Here is a 20,995-nt window from a genome sequence, read left to right as displayed (position 1 = left end):
TAGATATAATCATAAATTTAATGATTTTGTTTTTAAAATTTCGGTTAACTAGCCAATTTTTATTATGAATAAATATATTTTAAAATAGCATCAAATATAATTGAAACAGGTTACAATTAATTGCATTAAAAAAGCATTTTGTATCTATAGTTGAAAGGCGAAGAAGATTCAATATTAATGACCGAATAAAAGAACTGGGAACTTTACTTCCAAGAAGTAGTGACCCGTAAGTATTAATCAGGATAATTTGATTCATTCTTATTTATACCATCAGATGTGGATGTATTGCAAACTTTGTATTTATAAATTTTACACTATTTAAAAAGGTATGGATAATATCTTAAACTGCATTAATTTTAACGTTATCTGACCTTTCCCATTTACCTCTATCAATAATTAAAGAGACTGTGTGTTTTGGCAGTGTGTAGGATAGGCTAACCTAGGGCTATTAAATTTGAACAAAAATATACTTTGGTGAATTGGGCTGTGCACTTTAAAGTGATTTTTTAAAAACATTAATTAATTGAAATTTAAATAAAATTTTGGCTTTCTTCCACCATTATTGAAAAAAATATTATAGATTTTTTTTGCACTTTTTTAAAATTCCATCTGTATCTGTCTTTCCAATAATACCAATTTAGTTATCATACAATATTTTTTAATCTATTTATAATTAATTTGTGAATATATTTCTAAGTTAATTAACAATTATAAAATATTCTGTAATGAAACTCAATTATTTCTAATTTTATTACTAATATTTCATCTTAGAATTTTTTTTCCATTGTTGAAGATAAATTTATGAAAGTTTCCATAGTTCAATATGTAAGCCGTTATGGGGGGGAAAATTAAGTGTACTCATTTTGGAACACTATTGTTCTTTCCTGTAATTTAATTAGATGTATAAAATATCTTATTGCTCTTAAAAATTTGAGAATTGCATTTTTATTGTCGTGCTCTGAATTTTTTGTTTATTTAAAAAAAGTCTTATAGAATAATCCTCTGAGATATTATGTAAACTAGGAAACATATTTCTGTTACTCTAATAAAATTTCTGTATTTAACAATTTTACCTTTTTATCCTTATATTTTTATAAACATATTTAGTTTCAACAAGAAATTTATTATATTAGTTGGAGTTTAATCATTTCTATTTCAAACTAAAACTCAAATTTTAGGTGAGATGACAAAAAAAGTATGGAGGATGTATATCAAAATGAATAGCAGTAGTAAATGTTCCATTTCTACCAGAATTTAAAATTAAAAAATGGTTTGCCTAAGAAGTCATTAAGGGCAAATTACATAAAATATTTGATTAAATTTTAATAACTATTAGTTCCAGCAAACCAATTAGTGGCTAATACTGAAACATGGCAAACCTAAAAGTGGCTAATACTGAATATAATCTGGCAGTTAATTGAAAAAAAAAAATAGTTCACTGAAATATTTGTTAAATGTGAGAATGTGTTTTTTATCTCTTATTCAAGAATAAATAAATGATGAATGCTTACTATTCTCTGTTTATATTTGATAAACTTGGAGAACTTTTTGCAAATGATAGTAAGTTTTTAATTAAAGAATTATGTGTAAGGACTAAAAGTATGTGACACTGCATTAAAAACCAGCAGTAAATAGGCTAGAAAAAGTTTCCTTATGACTTCATTAAATTAAATTAGCTGCAAAAAAGTAATAGCTTATATTTAAAGAATATTATAATCAAGATTTGCAAAACTTTATAGTGTTATAATTAAAGAATTTATATCAAATTTCACTTTTACTGTATTTAAATTTATTATTATTATTTTTTTAATTTATGATTAGCTGTGCATTTAATTCAAATTTGTATATGGTTTCATTTTTTATCTTTCTACTTTGGCTCACATTGATGCAAATGGTTTCTGAAATTGTACAGGTTCTAATATTATATAGGTTTATTCATTTATTTTAGACAATATTTGGAATTGATTAAAATAAATTCTGTTTGCTCTATTCAGTTGTATTTTGTTTTGTATTTCATAAATTCTGCTCAAATAAATGTACCCTAATAAGTTTTGATTTTTTTTTTAATCTAGACATTATGAATTAGTGAAAGATCTTAGACAAAATAAAGGCACAATTTTGAAAGCTTCTGTTGACTATGTGAGATGCTTGAAGAAAGAAGTTCAAAAAATCCCAGACCTAGAATTTAGGCTACGCATGATGGATCAGTTAAATAAAAAACTGTTGCTGAAAATACAGGTGAATTTTATTAATGATAATTGTATTTTATCTTTATGGTTAGCAGTTTATTTCTTAGTCATTTATTGCCTCCCCTTTTCTCTCTCTCTCTTTTTCCCCCCTTTTCCTCTGATTTGTCATACTATCAGCTCTAAAATTGATTCTCTAGATATATAATTTTAATGCATTTTTTAACTTTTCAATTGTTAAGTTGATGGAAATTTTATGTTTTGAAGGGGAAATCCTGAATTTATTTATGTAGCATATATTTAAGTTTATTTTTTTTAATTGAAAAAAATTGCTTTTGGATTTTATTAGATGCTTATCTAATTTACAAAATATTTAACAGATGTGCTGCTGGTTATTGCCTTATTTTTTCAAACTTGCTTTTCTAAAGAGCCCATTTTTAATTCTTCTATCTTTATGTTATTTTTGAAATAGTTATTTGATGAACTTGCTTTCTAATGGCTCTGCAATATTGTTATTGAACAAAACATAGAATATCTGGGGTGCAAGGTGTCCCAGGATTATTGGGGCAAACTTTAAAGGGAAGATAGAAGACATCACAAAGATTCAGATTTGCATAGCAACCCATGGTCGGAAAATGTTGTGGGAAAGTGTTATGGCAGATACAAGAAAGGAAGAGACACAAGATTGAAATCATTTGAAATATTTATTGGTCAAATTTAAAACGTTCTGTGGTAGATGATATGTAAAAATGTCACAAAAGATGTTCAAAGTTTCTGCCAATGCTAGTGATGCATGTGTTCCACCGTCGGACCATGGATTGTTGGACATGCTCAAATACACCTTTATTTTGTTGGCTATCTACAGAAGCATAGATGATTCTTGCAACTAGATCTATTTCGGAATCCACAAGTGTTCTGTGCACAACACTGCTGTTTAAATCAGGAGAGCATGATGTTCCACCATGTCCAATCCATCAGTGACCAGATACCTGATTCAAATATTGAACACATCTGCCATAATGGGGAGATGCCCCATCATGTTGAATCCATAAATGGTGTCTGACATGTTGTGGCACAGGGTCAAGTATGTTTGGTAGCACATACTTGACTTTGAGCAAAAGATGATGTGATCTGCAGATGTTAGAGATGCTGGTAACAAGCAAGGCAAGTAAGACTAAGAGGTCATCAACCACACCAGCCCTAATATGCACTGAAAAGTGATCTTGCATGAAATATGCCTCATTCGTAAATAAAACATAGGATGGGAAATGCGTTTCTTTGTGACATCAACATGCAAAATGTACACACACAGAAGGATCTGTGAGGAGAGTAATAATACTCTTTGAAGATGGTAGGGGTGCAAGCCTTCATGTTGCAAAACATGAACACTACTCTGAGATCCTCCAATGGCAGCAGTGATGGCTTGTATGCTGGTATTCGGATTCCTTCAAATGGTATCCAACATATTTTGTTCCATGCTAAGAGTATGAATCGCCCGTGGCCTGCTCTTATTAAACATCCAACGGTATGGTACATCTGTCTGTGGTACCTTTCACAATACAATCTTTCAGTTGGTGATGCATTTTCTTTTGCCATTCTGTAAATTAAGTGCATATCTGCCCACTCATAGTTCATAAAACATTATATACTTATCTGCAGGCGATACAGCTCAAATGACCGTGGCAATGCAGGTCACTTGAGTGCTCCTCCAGTGCTCTTGTCAACAATGCCACCTAGCGCCGAATGAAGATGATTCCAACTATGGGTTGCTATGCAAATCTAAATCCTTATGATGTCCCCTATCTTTAAGAAAAGTTAGTCCCAATAATCTTGGGACACACTGTATATTTTAAAGTTTATTATTGAAACTATTTTCAAATTTCCTATCTGTATGTTTAAATACTTTATAATAATGCTTGACATATCACAAAATTCCTGAAATATATTCAAGATTAAAGTTTCACATTAAAAATAAAAGTTAGCAATATTGCTATAGTTAATATGGCAAGATATTTTCATTTTATTTATAAGGATTTCAATGCAAGTGAACTTTCATTATTCAATTTATATCATAATATATTATATAATTTTTTTCTGTATTGAAAAATTTTTTTTAATATTAATTACATTTTTAAGTACTTTTTCAATTAAATTTATGTTTGATAATATAATTTTTATTTCATTAAAAAATGACATTTTTGATTAAAAAAAAATATGTGTAAATATTTTTAAGAGTTATAATTATTAGCATGCTGTGCATAGTTTTTATTTTAAAATGTAAACTCTTAGGGTTGCTATGAAAATTTCAATTAAAAAAATGATAATTTTGTTTGTCTGTATTTTAATACAACATTTTCAGTGGCATTATTAATTTTTTAACGTAATGCATATTGTGATTGCATGCAAATTTTTAAATAAAACTTTATACTAGTAACATTTGCTAAAAATGAAATAAGTTTATAAATTAAAACGTATATTCAGTATTGGCTGCTAAACGTTTTTTCTGAACTTTTGGCTTTGTCTGTAATAAAAAACAAACAAAAAAACATTCAATATAAATATTATAAATATCTGTTTGTTGTCTTATTCAGAATTTGGAACTCCAACTGCAGGCCAACAATATCCCAATCAGCGATTCTACCTGGTACCCATCCACTGAAGAAGATTTGAATTCCCTCATCAAACAAGAAGACACCCTCAGTCCTCCCTTGTCAAATGGATCTTCTTCCCAAGATAGGTATTTCCCCAGCAGTCAGCCTAATTTGGCCACCTTACCAGAGCACATAAGCACTGATAACCTTCCAACATCCACATCACAGTCACTACCCCATGGGGATTCCAGTCGCAAACGCATGCCCATTATGCAATTCTTGGTCAAGAAGGAAGCTCAGACCCCTTCCTCCTGCAGCCAGAGTCCAGCCACTGGTTGCACAAGTCCCAATTTCACCACATTCGAGGATCTCATGATGGAAGATGACCATCCTGTGACGGGGGATCCCATGCTATCCTCAAGAGACGCATTCACACCAGAAAATATGGATTTCATGACATAAAACTATAAAAAATAAGGAGTTTTTAAAGAGCTTTAGACTTTTTTTTTTCTCTTGCAAAACATGTGGCCAGTTTTAAATGAAGAGAAAGATTAGAGGTTTTGTTTTGTCTGTAAATGAAAACCAATTTTTCATAGGTTTGATATCATTGAAATTTTCATATTTAGGTACAAAAATTCACATTCTCTTGTTTTACTGTCAGCAGTTGATGTCATTATTTTATCATTGATAAAATATGGCCATAAACATATTGTTGCTGACAAATTGTATTATTATAGTAATGTAATTTTGCAGATATTTTTCATCCACATATGCTTGGTGATACTTTTATGTCACATGCCCATGACATTTAAAATACACACTGGCTAAATGTGGACTGATTTGTTTAAGAGAAGTAGCAATGGTCATCATAGGTGGTTACAAAAATTATCTTAGCAAATGAGTGAAGCATATAAGTGATATATAGCTCAAAGTGCCTTTTATTTTAAAATATTCGTGATGTATATAATTTGTTTTGTTTTTCTTTTGAAGTTTTATTAGTCATTAATAAATTTTAGCAATATATTGAAATCAACGTTATTATATTTTGATATATATCTTAGCAGAAAATATTGCTGCTAATTTATATAAAACATCTTTAATTAATTATAGATTGCCATATCTAATGCAGATGCAAAAAAGAATACAATTGAGAAAATTTTCTGAATAATTATTTTAAATTTTAATTCCTTTTTATTTACCATTATTTTATGTTTCAGGCTATTTATTTTCTGATAATGGTCTTGAATATTTTTTTCTTGTTGAAATAGAGCTAAGTGTAAAGAAAGTTTTAAAGCCCTAATACAGAATAACTTTAATTAATCTTAATGTAATTATCTAATTTTTACGCATTAATTTTTTTTTACCAATTTCATATTTATTTTTTATCATTATGAATATATCTAAATTAATATATCTATGGATTAAAAATTTATTCTCATATTTAAAAGTAATTGTATCTTAATTAGCCCATGATTAATGACCAAATAAATTTGTATACTTCTTTTACTATCTTGAATTTTTTCATCCATCAAAATGTAGCTCTGTTAAACCATCTTAAAAGACTGACATGAGATTTTGTTCAGTCAGTAAGCTTATCTAGTCAAAATTAAATGATTGTAGTTTACGCCTATTACTTACAAAACTTAGATTTCTTATTAATAACAATTTCTTTAGCGCTGAAAATTCTTTAAAGGCTTTATATGCTCTTGATTTATTTTTTTAGATGAAATATCTCAGAGTATTAGTTATATATATATATATATAGTATGTATGTATAAACTCCCTATAATTTCATTACTGTCATTCATTCTTCTCTTTCCATTAATTAAAAAAAAAATCTGATGAAATCTTTTTTGAAATGAAATGAATTTACTTGTTAATTATAGTTTCCTTTGGCACAGCTTATATTAAATAAAAGTGCTGCTGTTTTTTTAATTGTTATGTAATTTAAATGAGCTGCATAAAATTGAATTCTTTTAATTAAAGACCTTAAATTGCAACTGAAATAACTGCATTTCATTTATATTTAATTGATAGAATTTTTGTTGTTGTTATATGATGATATTGAAAGAAAATTATTGATTATATCTGAGTGTTTGATGTTCACTTAGGAAAATACTTTTATATATTTAATTGCCATACATGTAATTTTAGACCACATCGATTTTTATTATTAGTATATCATTATAAATCAGAGCTTCTTAAATTTTGCTTTGAAATCCTACTTGGAGTTAGGCAATAAAAGTGAACAGCCATAAAAATTTCCTGAGATTAATGAATAGTGTTTTATCTAGTGAAAAAAATTTTCAATCTCTAATTGCTCATCATACTCTATTGTTATGTTTTGTTTTATTTTGATATATGAATGAAGGAAATTTTTGATAATTTTAACTTCAGTCAGTAGTATGCTAAAGCTAAGAAGGTAGTCAAGTTACTGGTCGTTGAGAGAAGATAGTTCCTTTCATAATAAATAATTACACCAATGCACATTGTTTACTTTATCAGTTTAGAAGTCAAATGTTATTTTATTGCATGATTGAAAATATATTTGCGTTATAAGATGATGGAAGTTCTTCTTGCTAATACAATTATGCACTTCACATTGATTGCTGGACCTTCATAAATGGTGAAATGCAAATCACATGATCAATTTTCATAGAAATATATTTTCAGCTCAATGTACTTTCTCATCAGTGTTTTCTTAATGGAACTGGTGTAATTAATTTAAAAGTTTAATAAAAGATCTTTATAAATCTTAATTTAAAATCAAATTTAAAATGTAGGATTATTGTTTATCAAATGTGCCCTCCATGTTGTGTGTTTTTAGATATTTTAATGCATATGCAAGTTCCACTCTTGTTGCAGGTTTCTGGAGAACATCAAATATTCAACTTCTTTAATCCTTAATATTCAGTAATCTGTAGTATTCAAATAAAATTAGTGAATAATTGTTTTTTTTTTTTTTTTTTTTTTGTGCAATAGTAATCCATTTCACTGTGTTTTAATTGTACAGATTTTTTTTTCTTCTTTTTATTATTGTGGATTGCAAATCCATTTAAGAAGCTTTGTTTTAGATATCACTAGGGAGTGAGTTGAGAATGCAATAAATCATCCTTCATTATCTAAGCACTATATGGCTTCAGTTGTTGAAAACAACCATGTTTCATATGTAGATGTAAATTATTGTATAAAGTTTATTTATGTAAATAATTCCCCAAATATTTCTGTCAATATTCAGCCATTGCAATAAATATTATGGAATGTTGAATCTATTTTTATCATTTATGCAAGGTGTTGAATGTTTTATAATCTGACCTTTTATAATAATATAATATTTTATACTTAAAAATTGATTTATATTCTTAATAGAAAAATGTCTTTCTTATATTATGTGAAATAGCTAAAATTATTATCAAACAATTATTTTTTATTATCAATTATCAATTATTTTTTATATTTAAAAATGTTTGTTCAGTATATATATTTTAAAATATATTGAAAAAATATTACATTCTACATTTTATTATGTATTAATTATTAGTGATAATTTTATCTTAAAAGTTGAATTTTTCCATTGTTTGTATATAAAAAGGCCTTAGCACTATTAAGATTTGTATGTGATAAAAATTCAGTTTTAATGCTGAGAGTGTAGATGTTTGAAATGATACGTTGAAAATGAAAACCACTTTTTTGAAATATATTTTAATTAAGAATTCTATAGTAGATAAATTACATATTGATGAATAACATGAACGAAATATATATATGTACAGAGCAATATGAAAATATACAGTTGACAGATGTAAGATATACACATTTCATTTTTTAAAAGTGATCAGATTTACATCTAACATTTAATGCTGTTTGTTGTTAAATGCTTGCGAGTGTGCATTCATACATAGCATATTATATCAGATGAAATCTCATTTCTAAAGATACTCAATTTCTTTGTATAATATGTTTAATAAATTATATCTTAAAAATGAAGAAGAGTTTCATTCCTAATTCATTTTTATCTTTTAAGGCTACAAGTTAGGAGAAATCTTAGATGTTCTCTTAAAATGGAGATATTTTGTGGAATCAATAGTGTGATTTTCTGCCCCTTGAAAAATAAAATCAAAACTCTTTTGATTTCAAGATTATTCATTGGCAGTTAATCTGTTTATCACACATGAGGTGACTGCTTAAGATGAAGGAATCAAGCTACTTACTGTGCAACCTACAGAAGAACTATATAAATTCCACTTGAAAGGAGGCAAATCCAAATCATTTAGTAGTACAAACTTATATGCACATGCAGCATCTGTACTGCTCACAAGGTAAACATAAAATGAAATTATCAAAAATATGGAATATTTTATCTATGAACTAAGAAGTTTTTTAAGTCAATAATCAGTTCATTAAATATTGCATCGTGTTTAAACCAGAGTAATTGCATATATTATGCCTTTGCAGAATCACTTGATGATGCTAGCAAATGACAAAGAATTAATTAGGTTTTTGTTGGTGTAAACATGACGAAATGCTTTTCATCCTGTGAGAATGCTTATTAATTCTTTTGAGAGAATTCTGCCTGTACAATTCCAGTCTTGACGATGCTGATGGGAAACAGCATTCATTATCACATAATCCACGATGAGAACCCTTTTGAAAACTTAGAGCACTTAAATGGCTGCTACTCTGCCCCTTCGCTTAAAGTATTCTCGCTTCTGTTTTTGATGCTGAAAAGAGATAAGAATAACATTTCAGTGCCTGTGCCTATCTTATAATCAAGTCGCTTCTACATTAAACACAATAACATTACAATTTGCTGTTTTTTTTCTGAAATCAGTGATAACTTAAAGCAACTGTGCCGAGGAAAGCCTTCGAAGCTGATTGTTCTGAATAATATTTGAACGCAGCTAGTCTTCAGCACCACTAATGAATATCTTATATAATAAATCCTCTTAAGAGTCTGAAGATTAAAGTGCATAAAAATAGGAATGAAAACGAAAGAGATTAATGAAAAAATGAATCTTGATTGAAAATTTTGTCAAGGGCCGTCTTTGGTAAGGATTCAAACCGGCTATTCTTTTTTCTGGGGGTGGGGAGGCCTGGCAATCGTCTAAAAATTAATCCTTCGTATCCAGAAAATCCAAAGAAATGAAGGTTACAAGTAACGAAAAAAAAAATCACTCTGAGAATTTAGAAAATGTCGGAACACACCAAAGAAGGGTGAAATATCAAAATTTAAGAAAATTAAAATACTGAATAACAAGATTAGTTAGACATCAAAGAGAATTTATCAAATAGTTTAAAAATAATTATTACCAAAAAATTCTGAGAACAATTATAAAAGGCTAGGGGATTGTGATGCGTAGTACAGCTCAAAAAAGAAATTATGGAAATATAAAATACCAAAATTTTTAAGTAAATTTCTTTAGAAAAAAGAGTTAAATATTAAAGTTATAAATTAATAGTGAGTTACAGTACAAACATTTCTTCGCAAACAAAATATTATTGCTTAAAATAAACAAACAGCAACACATGAAATTACAAATGAATTTACTACTATAAAATATTTTTAAAATGTATGAACATATATCTTTAAAAAAATGAAAATGGAATCTGAGAATGGCACACTAGCTGTTTATGAAATGTGTGAATATTCTAAATTATAGTCAATCAGATTATTTTCCCCTTTCAAGCTCTTTAAATTTGTAAGAATAGTGATGAAAAATGCTTTGATTAAAAAAAATTAATGAGCATTTACTGTACAATTATTCACAATTTAATTTCCTTTTAGTTGTTATTCTTTAATGTTTCATGTTTTTATTGATCTAACCCTCAAGCGTACAAATGTATCTTGATAGAAGTGGAGATTTTGGAATTTCCCTCTGAAGTAAGAGATGCCAATGGAAAAAGTTTAAAACATAACGAAGAGGGCTTAAAGACCATAATGCGGAAATAACATTTTGTACATTCACATTTGTGAACAATCAAATCTGTAAAATAATTCACATTATTTTTATACAAAATAAAGAAATTGCACTAGACTATTGGATTATACTAAGAAAAAGCAGGGTTTCCTGCAATTTCTGAAGGGAACAGCCTTTGGTGAAAGCCGAAGAAGCTGTTAAATTTTAGTTTCAGAAGAAAAAAAATCAGTAAATCAGAAACTTTCGAAACTGACTGCAATACATACATTTTTTTTATATATACTTTCCCCCTTGTTGATTGAGTATTGCTGAATACTAGTGACATTCAAATCTGTAGAATTATTCATATTATTTTTACACGAAATAAAGAAATTGCATTAGACTGTTGGGTTATACTAAGAAAAAATAAGATTTGCTGCAATTTCTATAAGGGAACAGCCCCTGGTGAGAGCCCAAAAAGCTGTCAAATTTAAATTTCAAACGCCAATGAAAAAAAAAATCAATAAAGCAGAAACTTTCGAAACTGACTGCAATACATACATTTTTAAAAAAATATACTTTCCCCCTTGCTGATTGAGTATTGCTGAATGCTAGTGACATTCGAATTTCATATATGCCACCAACGAATTTTATTCTGCATTTCCGTGAAGGAAGTATTATTCCAGTCTTTCAAACCTAGCTCCTATCACAAAAGTTAATGTAGCTTCATAGAGTAGCAAAAACAGAAAGAAAGAAAAAGCCAGTGTTCACTAATAGAGATCTGCGCTTCGTTGCATATTTGAATTTTCGCGTTCGCGTAGACACGAATAGAAAAATGGCGCGGCAAAAATGGGTTTCAGAAAGGTCTGGTATGCATTATTGATTATAATGCTAATTTAATGTGTATTTCGGAGATGAGAAAATAAAGAGAGAGAGAGAGGAATATTCTACAGGTGTTCCATTATAAATTCTGAGATAGCCACGCACCCTCCTCCATTCCCATTCTTCTTGTTAGTATTTCAAAGCATGTACAGCATTGTAATGCCGGGTTTACACTCGGCCAGTTATACTATAGTATGCGATGTATGATTTATATTTGCCACAATTTCATAAGAAAGATTCAGTCATTTCATGCTTGGCTATAAATCGCCGTTTTGGCATTCCCGAATTTTTCCTTTTCACTGCGTATCGTATTAAAATGATGGATATTTATACAAAGAAACATGGAAAAATAAAATAATAATAATAAAAAAGGTCAAATGTACCTAAATTTGGGAAACTATAAAAAAATGGCAAATAAAATGGAAAAACACACGCACACACATAACCTCGCAATCATAAAGAACAAAAAATGTTGGAATTAATCTATGATAAGGATCCATTTTTTTCGCGCCCAAAACCACCAAATTCTACATACGCATGTACAGTGACCAAAAAATACAATACAGCGACATATTGTTGTCCCTTCAGGACAATTACTAGCCATGGACCGAACAGCATTTTTCAGTCTTTCTACGCATGCGTTGCCTACTGGCCATCTTATAACTGGCCGTCATAAGAGCAAGTCATTATTATTCTGTTATAGATTAATAAACATGATATTTAATGGGAAGCAGAATGGTAATTAATTGTAATGAATCGCTTTTTGAAAAAAGATAAAAGGTCAGTAATAAATAATTACATTTATTAAATTTAACAGTACACTTTATTGATATTCCGAGCGGTGAAGGACGGGCTAAAGCAGACCGGTTTACTAAAAGAGACGAATTATCAATGTACGTTGCGATCTCGGACAGAGTACTTACTGACTGGTCAACACTTTCTCATGGCCCGTTTTTTTCTCCAGTCTTGGACTTTAGAATTCATATATTTAAATATAGGCCATAAATGTTTTTTGGACACCCATTTTTGCAAATTTTTATCATGGATGTCCATTCACTGAGCATAGCATCTAATTGAAAGTTATGCGTCAGTGTACTGAGACCTATTTCTTTTGCAAAATGATCAATAGATTTCAAAAATAAAAAGGCACAGAACTTAAGTATAAATTGGCTTGACCCCCAACTCGGGGAATCACGGCTCTCGGAGTCTGTTCTGCATTTGAGATTCATTTTGTCTACTGAGGGGTTATTTTATATATTTACTTTTCATCTGAACCTAGTTGAAACTGAAGAAGTCCGTCCCCATATTGTTTTGTAGACTCAAAACATATTATTTAATTATTCTAAACTGGTTCATCATCATTTAATCATCTATTTAGCAAGCATCTCATTTTAGGTTATTGTTGTTCTTTCCTCTGTGTGTCTGAATTTATTTTTAAACACCTTTATTTAATTTGTTTCATGTTTTTACAGATGGAATTCTGTAATCGATTTCCAACTCATTTTTCTGGTGCAGTAGAGCTTTCAAACATTGTAGACGAGGGCGTTTGCAATAGATAAATTAATTAGATTTTGATTGTAATATCAGTGACACCTCCTGATAGCGAATTTGAGGGGAGAAAAGTTGTCGCAAAAGTTTGTAATTAGTCATTTGAGTGGTCAAAAGTATGATATAAAAATAAAAGATATATTTGCTACTACTGTTTTGACAATTACAATATATGTATTTACTATTTTGTATTTTTTATTCATTATATGCAAAGAGATTATTTTTTCTTCGAGTTTTTTTAAACTTCAGCTGTGGCTCTGGAAATGAGAAATCACTCAATGGGGAAAGTACTTAATATATTCAAATAGAAATAAATAAGAATAGCTTACCTGTCTTTCTTTAAAGAAGTTGTAGACTGAAATTCAGGAAAACATTTCTGCGGGAGAAAGAAATATGAAACCAGTTGAGTGAATTTATTTCGTCCTTATTCTATGTTAAGAACAATTCTTAATCCAAACACACAACCAGTTGTAAATAGGAAACAGTCTTTTTTGTTTGCTTTCCGTTTAATGAAGTTGTAAACTCAAAATGAGAGCATGCAATATAACGTCATTTTGTATTCTTCAAAACAGCTCTTTGTTTTGAAAGTTTGAATTTCTCACAGATCACTTTGAAATGACGAACATTTAGAGTTTTATGAACGGAAAAAAATGAAGGGAAATCTGTATATATATATGTTCATTTTTACCGCATGGCTTTCCTTACAGTGTGATCTTTAATTCAATAACTGCTTTTCTAAGAAAGTATTTCGGAATGTTGGAGGTACAATTTATTATCTCGGATTTTTTATCACATGAATTATTTTCACGTCTAAGATTGAATAAAATCAACGTGATAAGCTGCATCTTTGATCACTGAACATTAAAAAAAAAGAGCATCATTTCTTTTAGCATAATTTAAAAAGTTGATAGCATGTTTTAAATAAAAATAATTATAATTTCATTTGAAAGCATGCGAAGTGCATTACATTCCCTTCAAATCCGCAATACATTTAATCATTTTTTTGTAACTTTTACAAACTTCTTTTTCTAGATTTCAATTATCTTATACAATGAGAGCGAGAAATCATCTCTCATGGATGTACCGCAAATGGGTCTGGAGTATTTATGATTGTTTTACAAAATCTATAAACCAAGTCGAAAGAATGTTTCAAACTGTTTCTCTATAACTTAGAATATATCGAATTTAGGGGCGTGGCAAGCATCTCATTTTTTTTTTGGGGGGGGGGAGTTTATATTGTAAAAAGGCTAATTCTAGTGATGACTGTTGCCGACTTAAAAAAGCAAATATTTTCATGTGGTCTGATTTAGAAATGTGCCCGCACTGATATAATATCCATTACGATTTATTTTATTTTTAATTGGAAACGGAGATTATATTGCGTACAAAGACAATTGCTGCACTATATACGATCAAAGAACTTAGACAGATAATGAGGGAACAGAGGAGCAAAAAATTTAAAAAGTATTTAGAAAATGAATCATGTAACATTTTTATAAAATTGATGATTGATAGTAAGTACAAAAAAATTCTACCAAAATATAACTCATTTTTAAAAGTAATAAGGGATTATATGGCGGTTTTTTTAAAAACAGATTTTAGTCTATAGCTTTACTTTAAGGTGCTTTAAGTGAAATCATTTGTTTACAGAATCAATATCAAATATGCTACTGTCTTTTAAAGGAAACAGCAACGTTAACTAATTCAAATGTTCACAAAACTGAAAACCAAATTCAGTTCACAAAATAATCTTTTTCAAGTCTTTAATAATAAAGGTAATACAGGAACTGTATGCTCAATTGCCAAAGACGAGGATAGAATATTTTGTAATTTAAATACTACTGTGGTGACGCTTTATAAGCCAGATAACAGCTACGAGACAAAAGTAATTACACATGCCTCGTAGCGTCACCACACTACTTTTGAAATAATTGCAAAATACCATTTTTACTGAATGTAGAAAATTTTTTAGTTCAATATATAAATATCCTTATCCTTAATCAAAAAAAAAAAAATTCTTGAGAGTCTATATCCATATTTTACTGATTCAGTTTCGGAATTATTTCTCTTCGCTGGAAATGGCAATTATATATATATATATATATATATATATATATATATATATATATATATATATATATATATATATATATATATATATATATATATATAAGGTTCAAGCACTGAAGATATAGAATAAATCTGTTCGAATCATAGTAAATATTCTGATTATTTATCACTATTTTGATAATATATCTATGTATGCATTTTTTTTAAATACTATCTATATACATGTGTTTACAAAGGTTTTATGGAAATATCACTAGGCATAATATTTTTACAAAACACAAAAAGATTTACAACTGTTTTTCTAATACAATACAGTTAAAAATAGATTTAATGATTAAAAATAATCATTAGTACAGCAAGTATAAATAATTACTCTGTCAATGAATAGAAAATTAAAGACCTTATGAAAAAACAAACTAATATAAAAATAACATTGAAAATGAATGGTGCGAATGTTATCTTTTCAAGAGGTAACTTTTATTGACAATAATGTGAAGAGTCATCCAATACTTTTAAATAAGCAGTACAAACTGAAAGCTTGGTTATAGTTTAAGGTTCAAGAATATTTGAATGCAGTTAATATAACTTTTAAGATATTCATTCGCCAGATAAAATAGTTCTTTTTAAAAACAAGTTACAATTGAAATATTATTGTTTTAAGTTATTTAAAAATTTAACGTTACGGAATTTATTTTTCTGAAGTCGTAAAATTTCATTAGGATTACAGCAATTTTCGTGTTCACAAACCGAACACATTATAATTATTGCCGAATGCGACTTGCATGTCTACATGCAACATTTCACATTCATTATCTACGTGCTTATAACGGCATCTGTATTGACCCCAAAGAAAAAGTGGGGAGCTGTACGTTTCAAAAATTTGCTAAAATAATCGGAAGTTGAATTAAAATAAAAAGGATTACTTACTGCAAAAGAAGCTTGCCACATGGGCAGAGGTCTCTGGACTTCCCCTAAGACACAGGCCATTCGACCCAGAGCAGCCAGGCCCATCACCTGCAAAGGTCAAAAATTGTAAAGCATGAATTGTTTTATATGAGGTACAACGAATTTCGTTTGATTTAAGAAAACGTAAACTAATGATGTACAAAAGAAATCGAACTATATTCATCAGCCATTTAACATTCGTGTATTGATGACTATGGTGCCCATCTGTCTTATCCTTTTAATACATAGTCATAATGGGCTGCTTTCGAATGAATGGTAAAGACGGAAATCATCGCATTAAAATTTGTAAGTACCTCATTTGCTTACTAATTTCTTAACATCATCACTCAGACATCATTTCTACCATGCTTTTAATTTCTAAAAAGCATACCTGAAGGCTATTCGGAACAGACTCAGTGAATAATTGGAAACAAGACAGAAATTGGAATTGTCCTCAAAGTTCCTACTTTCGAGCAGGGCGGAGCTCAATCATGTTCACGTGATACACGTCACATATGCCACGCAGATTATTTTATTTTTGAACATCTTGCACGAAGTCACAATACTACGTCTGAACACATATTTAATAGCACGCGAGTTTGCATGTGTCATGCCATTGCGAAGTCACTTGAAAGGACTTCCTTAAAATAAAAAATATGAAATGAGTGTAAATACTTCATTTTGAAAAGAATACTTTCTGAATATCTGAAAAATTTCATTTTGTTTTTTCAACTTGAAGCTATATTCCAGTTATTGAAGTATAAAGTTTGCATATAATTTTTCAAGCTATATTAAAAAAAAATTAATTAGAAAGAACATTGGTAAAACCAGATTTTAAAATGTGACTTAGATTGTTTATTCTTATCTACCTCGTTTCAGAGACAGCGTGTAGCGACACATAAATAATCAGAGGTCTATGAAATATGAAAATTTGGAAGTTTTACAACATTGGCACAGCAAATGGAAGCTCCGAAACTGACAAGAAAAAGAAATTAAAATTATGAAGTGAAATTCTGTATTTCTTATTTCAATTTCGAATGAATCCTTCTTAAAGTCGGTTCAGGGGTCTCTGTCGTAAGCGGGGGGAAAAATGTAGCTATGAGGTTTTTGGGAGCCATATCCTATTAAAAAGTATTGGCAAAAGAGCTATTTCACAAGTTCAACCCTTCAGTTAGAAAAAAAAAAAAAAAGATGTCATTTAGCTGGACGTCTCCGGTGATTTTGTTCTTTCTGCCCTCCTTCTTCCCTCTTGGGAAGCGTGCGTAACCAACTTTGATATAAAAAATTATTTTTATTGTAAATGAACGAAACACTTTGAGATCATGCACATGAAACCAATTATCAATAATATTCAACATTCAACAACTTGTTTCTAAAGATGAGTCACTGAAAACATACTTAATACAGTTATCAGTGTATAGTTTCAGGGAAGTCAGCTATAAAATATGGTTCTGTAAAAAGCATTTTTATCGCTGTTGGCTTGTCGCTGCCTTTTGAATGTAATTCTGAAGTTCTCTACAGTGATTTCGGAAACAGATTTTTCTCCCCCCGCCTAAAAAATGAATCAATTTAAACTTTAAATTATACCTTGATTGAGTTAGATATTCGTTTGAGTGTTTGCGCAACGCCGTTTTCCTTAACTAGAATGGAATCTTATGGAAACAACAGAAATTTGTATAAAAGATATTTTTTAAAAATCGCATCTGTTAATGATGCCAACTGGGCTGTTCTGGAGAATTTTTTTTCTAGCTGTGATAATTGCACCAAAATAAATGTATTGATGTTTTCTCTTAATGGAGTGGCAATGCTTAGGTAAACAAATGTAGCAACTAAAAATGTTTCCATCCAACATTAAATGCACGCAAAAATAATGTTTGCAAGTATAACAACTTTCCCAGTCATTTCACAGCACGGGAGAGGAAATCATCATTGTTTACGAAATTCTGTTCCAAATTAGCTAATATCGATACTCCAACTCAAATATTATCCACCAAGTTTCGCGTTTTGATACTCACAGGCTAAGCCCCTCCCTTCCCTCCGCACACAAATTATTTTTTCGGGTTCATAAAGGTTAAAAATGTCGAAAACATTTTTAAAGGAATAATTCATTTTTGATAATTACATTTTCTTCGTATTCTTAAATAACAAAAAAAAAAAAGTAATTCCTAAAACATGCAAAATTTTGTAGTTAAAGCGTAGTAAATAAAGTCATTTATCTTCGACTGAAATATGTAAAAATTTAAATGAACTTCATTTCTTTTACTAATAAACCTGTCAACAATTGAAAAGAGTGTTAGCGTTCCGTCAAGTCCTTTCACCCCCGATGTTGACGGAGAAAGTGTTTTTCCCTTCCTCTGGAAGTGAAAGTGGAATGCGGGAAACCCATCGAGCTCCGTTACGATGACACCTGTTGAGAGAAACTTTCCTGACCCCGTTTTCGCTTTCACGGGCCTCTGAAGGAAGCAATGGCTGCGAACATTTTGGCGACGGAATCCCAGCACCTTGGCGAACAGAGATTGCAACCCTACTTGAAAGAGGTGAACATTTTATTATCTTTAACTTGACACGTCGCTGTACCTTAATTTCTTCATTACTTTTTTTTAAATAACACATTTATTGCTTCAGTCTGAATTGTATTTTTCAATCGTATTTTTTGTCAAAAACGTGCCATTATTTCAAAATAATAGTGAAAGAAATCTACGAAAAAGAAGTGAAAGAGAAAAATGTTTTTATAACTTGCATTAGGCTAAAGGAATTCTATCTCCTGTTATTATATTCGTGAAAATAATGCTATCATCTATAAGAAGAAGCGTGTTTAGTTTAACTAATATCTCAGCATACTTACAAGGTTAATGACATTTCCTTAAAGACGGAAAAAATCCTATCCTTACTCATATTAACTTCTGTGAATTAAGAAAAAATATTTTTCAACACACCATTATTTTATTTATCTTTTTTAAGATAACGATTTTTATTATTTTATTTCATTTGGTGAGATAATCCTGCTAAATTTTCGATACAGATATACATTAGGTGCTTGCATGTATTTTAATCAGCGACATCTATTGGTAAACATGCGAAGTATCTATATAAACGACAATTTACTATTACTTTATTGCTATCATTTTGAAAGTTTTCCATTAAATATTACTGAGTTATTCAGTGTATAAAGACCCCAATTATGGAACGCTTCAAATTGCATTTTCGATATACATTGCTTTATTTTATTATTATTATTATTATTTGATTTGAAGAAATCTGCTGCAGAATTCCATCGGCACTTTTAGAAACTCATGGTGATGTTGCTCCGTCATATTCCAATTGTCGGTTTTGATTTCAACGATTTAAGTGAAGGGATTTCGATGTCAACGACAAAGAACGGACAAAAAAATTCGAAGACAATCCATTGCAAGACTTACTGGACGAAAATGGGAAAAAGTTGTAGAATATAAAGTCGCCTTTTTATGTACGAAAAAGTCGAATTGCAGATTTTCCTTTTGACTGAGATGAAACCTTTTTTCCCTCTCTTACTTGAGAAAGTTATTTCTAAGTGTTCAGTTTTTCTTTTTACCCTCCATTAGTAATCAAATCAAATTTTCCATGCTGCTCCTGGCAGATTCATAACAAACGAGAATCTGCACATTCTAATGGACTCGAGGCATCCGTACTATTCGGCATCCTGCGCTATTCATCTCCCTGTCAGTCCAGTTCACCGGATGGCGAAATTCGGATCCGCGGAAGGAAGATTCCGAAATATGGCAGGCATTTCCTCCTCTCCATCTCTCTTCTTTAGATGACAGATGAAAGGCAATTACTCGGCGTGGCGGGAGTTCCATCTCTGGCAGCACAGTCCTATTACACAATGAGTTACATCGAGAGGGGAGAACAATTCTTCTCCATCATGACATTCTTTTCTTCTTTAATATTATACGTGAACTATACCATGCGATTTTCTGACGTAAAATTTCTTTAAAACACTCCACAATGATTCGAACCTCCAAATTGGTACTTAGCAGCTACTTAATCGGGTAGTAGGGGCTCAGTGTAGAAAACAGTTTATCAAAATTTTAATTAGATTTATAGTTAATGATGAATATAATTTTAAAGTTTATCTTCAATAACTTTGGGGCCTATAATCAAACAAAAAAAATCTTTACGCCATTTTAAAAGTAAAATAATAATAATAATAATTTTTCATCTGTATCAATTTCATTTCTATGCCGTTTTTCTCTAATTTCAATAAACTTTCAAAAAATATTTGTTAATATACTTTATAACAGTACGTTTCGACGTATCAGTTCCCGAGTTATGCATATACATTTAATATCGTTATATTAAATACAAATAACGATAATAGATACATTGCTTGCGCTTTAATATTTATATAATAAAAAAAGTAAAATGTTAAAAATAATATCAACAAGTCTGAGACTTTATCACATTATGAGACTGGGAACTAGAGGTTCTAATATCCTTTATTTTATTATTTTTTTTATAAGTTAGGAGTAGTTTTTTGACTGATCAAAACCACGGAAAAGGATAATAGTTTTGTTTAGTATGAGAAGTTAGGATGCTCATTTGATGACGCGCTTGGAGTGAAGAAGCGGAGAAGAACAGAGCCACTCCCGAATATTCAGTACTAAAACGATTCAAAAGATGTTCCGCATACACCACTTTTTAAAATAATTTAACTTTCATTAACAAAGCCAAGGATAAGGACAAATAATTCAAACGGTAAATTTCATCTCACAGGTGAGTATGACATAAAAAAGATTATCATGAATTTTATTCACAATCAGCGCGTGGAGTGAAGAAGCGGAGAAGAACAGAGCCACTCCCGAATATTCAGTACTAAAACTATTCAAAAGATGTTCCG

General features: G+C 29.8%; 2 protein-coding genes across 4 annotated transcripts in view; one reads left to right on the top strand and one right to left on the bottom strand.

Moving 5' to 3' along the window:
• LOC129975821 (transcription factor E3-like) overlaps window positions 1–8,767 on the top strand; it is a 136,772-nt gene extending 128,005 nt beyond the window's left edge. For all 3 annotated transcript variants that reach the window (XM_056089174.1, XM_056089091.1, XM_056089255.1), the window contains 3 exons: window positions 151–226; window positions 2,073–2,238; window positions 4,778–8,767. In XM_056089174.1, coding sequence (XP_055945149.1) covers window positions 151–226; window positions 2,073–2,238; window positions 4,778–5,239 — 704 coding nt within the window. In that variant the 3' untranslated portion in view covers window positions 5,240–8,767. The remainder of the gene's footprint in view (window positions 1–150; window positions 227–2,072; window positions 2,239–4,777) is intronic.
• A 132-nt stretch (window positions 8,768–8,899) lies between these two features.
• LOC129976008 (uncharacterized) overlaps window positions 8,900–20,995 on the bottom strand; it is a 68,825-nt gene continuing 56,729 nt past the window's right edge. Inside the window, exons 4-6 of the mRNA XM_056089374.1 lie at window positions 16,102–16,188; window positions 13,434–13,480; window positions 8,900–9,498 (exon numbers count right to left, since the gene is read on the bottom strand). Coding sequence (XP_055945349.1) covers window positions 9,453–9,498; window positions 13,434–13,480; window positions 16,102–16,188 — 180 coding nt within the window. The 3' untranslated portion in view covers window positions 8,900–9,452. The remainder of the gene's footprint in view (window positions 9,499–13,433; window positions 13,481–16,101; window positions 16,189–20,995) is intronic.

Source organism: Argiope bruennichi, chromosome 1 (genome assembly GCF_947563725.1).
Source record: "Argiope bruennichi chromosome 1, qqArgBrue1.1, whole genome shotgun sequence".
In the NCBI taxonomy this organism is placed as follows: domain Eukaryota; kingdom Metazoa; phylum Arthropoda; class Arachnida; order Araneae; family Araneidae; genus Argiope; species Argiope bruennichi.
This window is presented reverse-complemented; position numbering and strand designations above follow the sequence as displayed.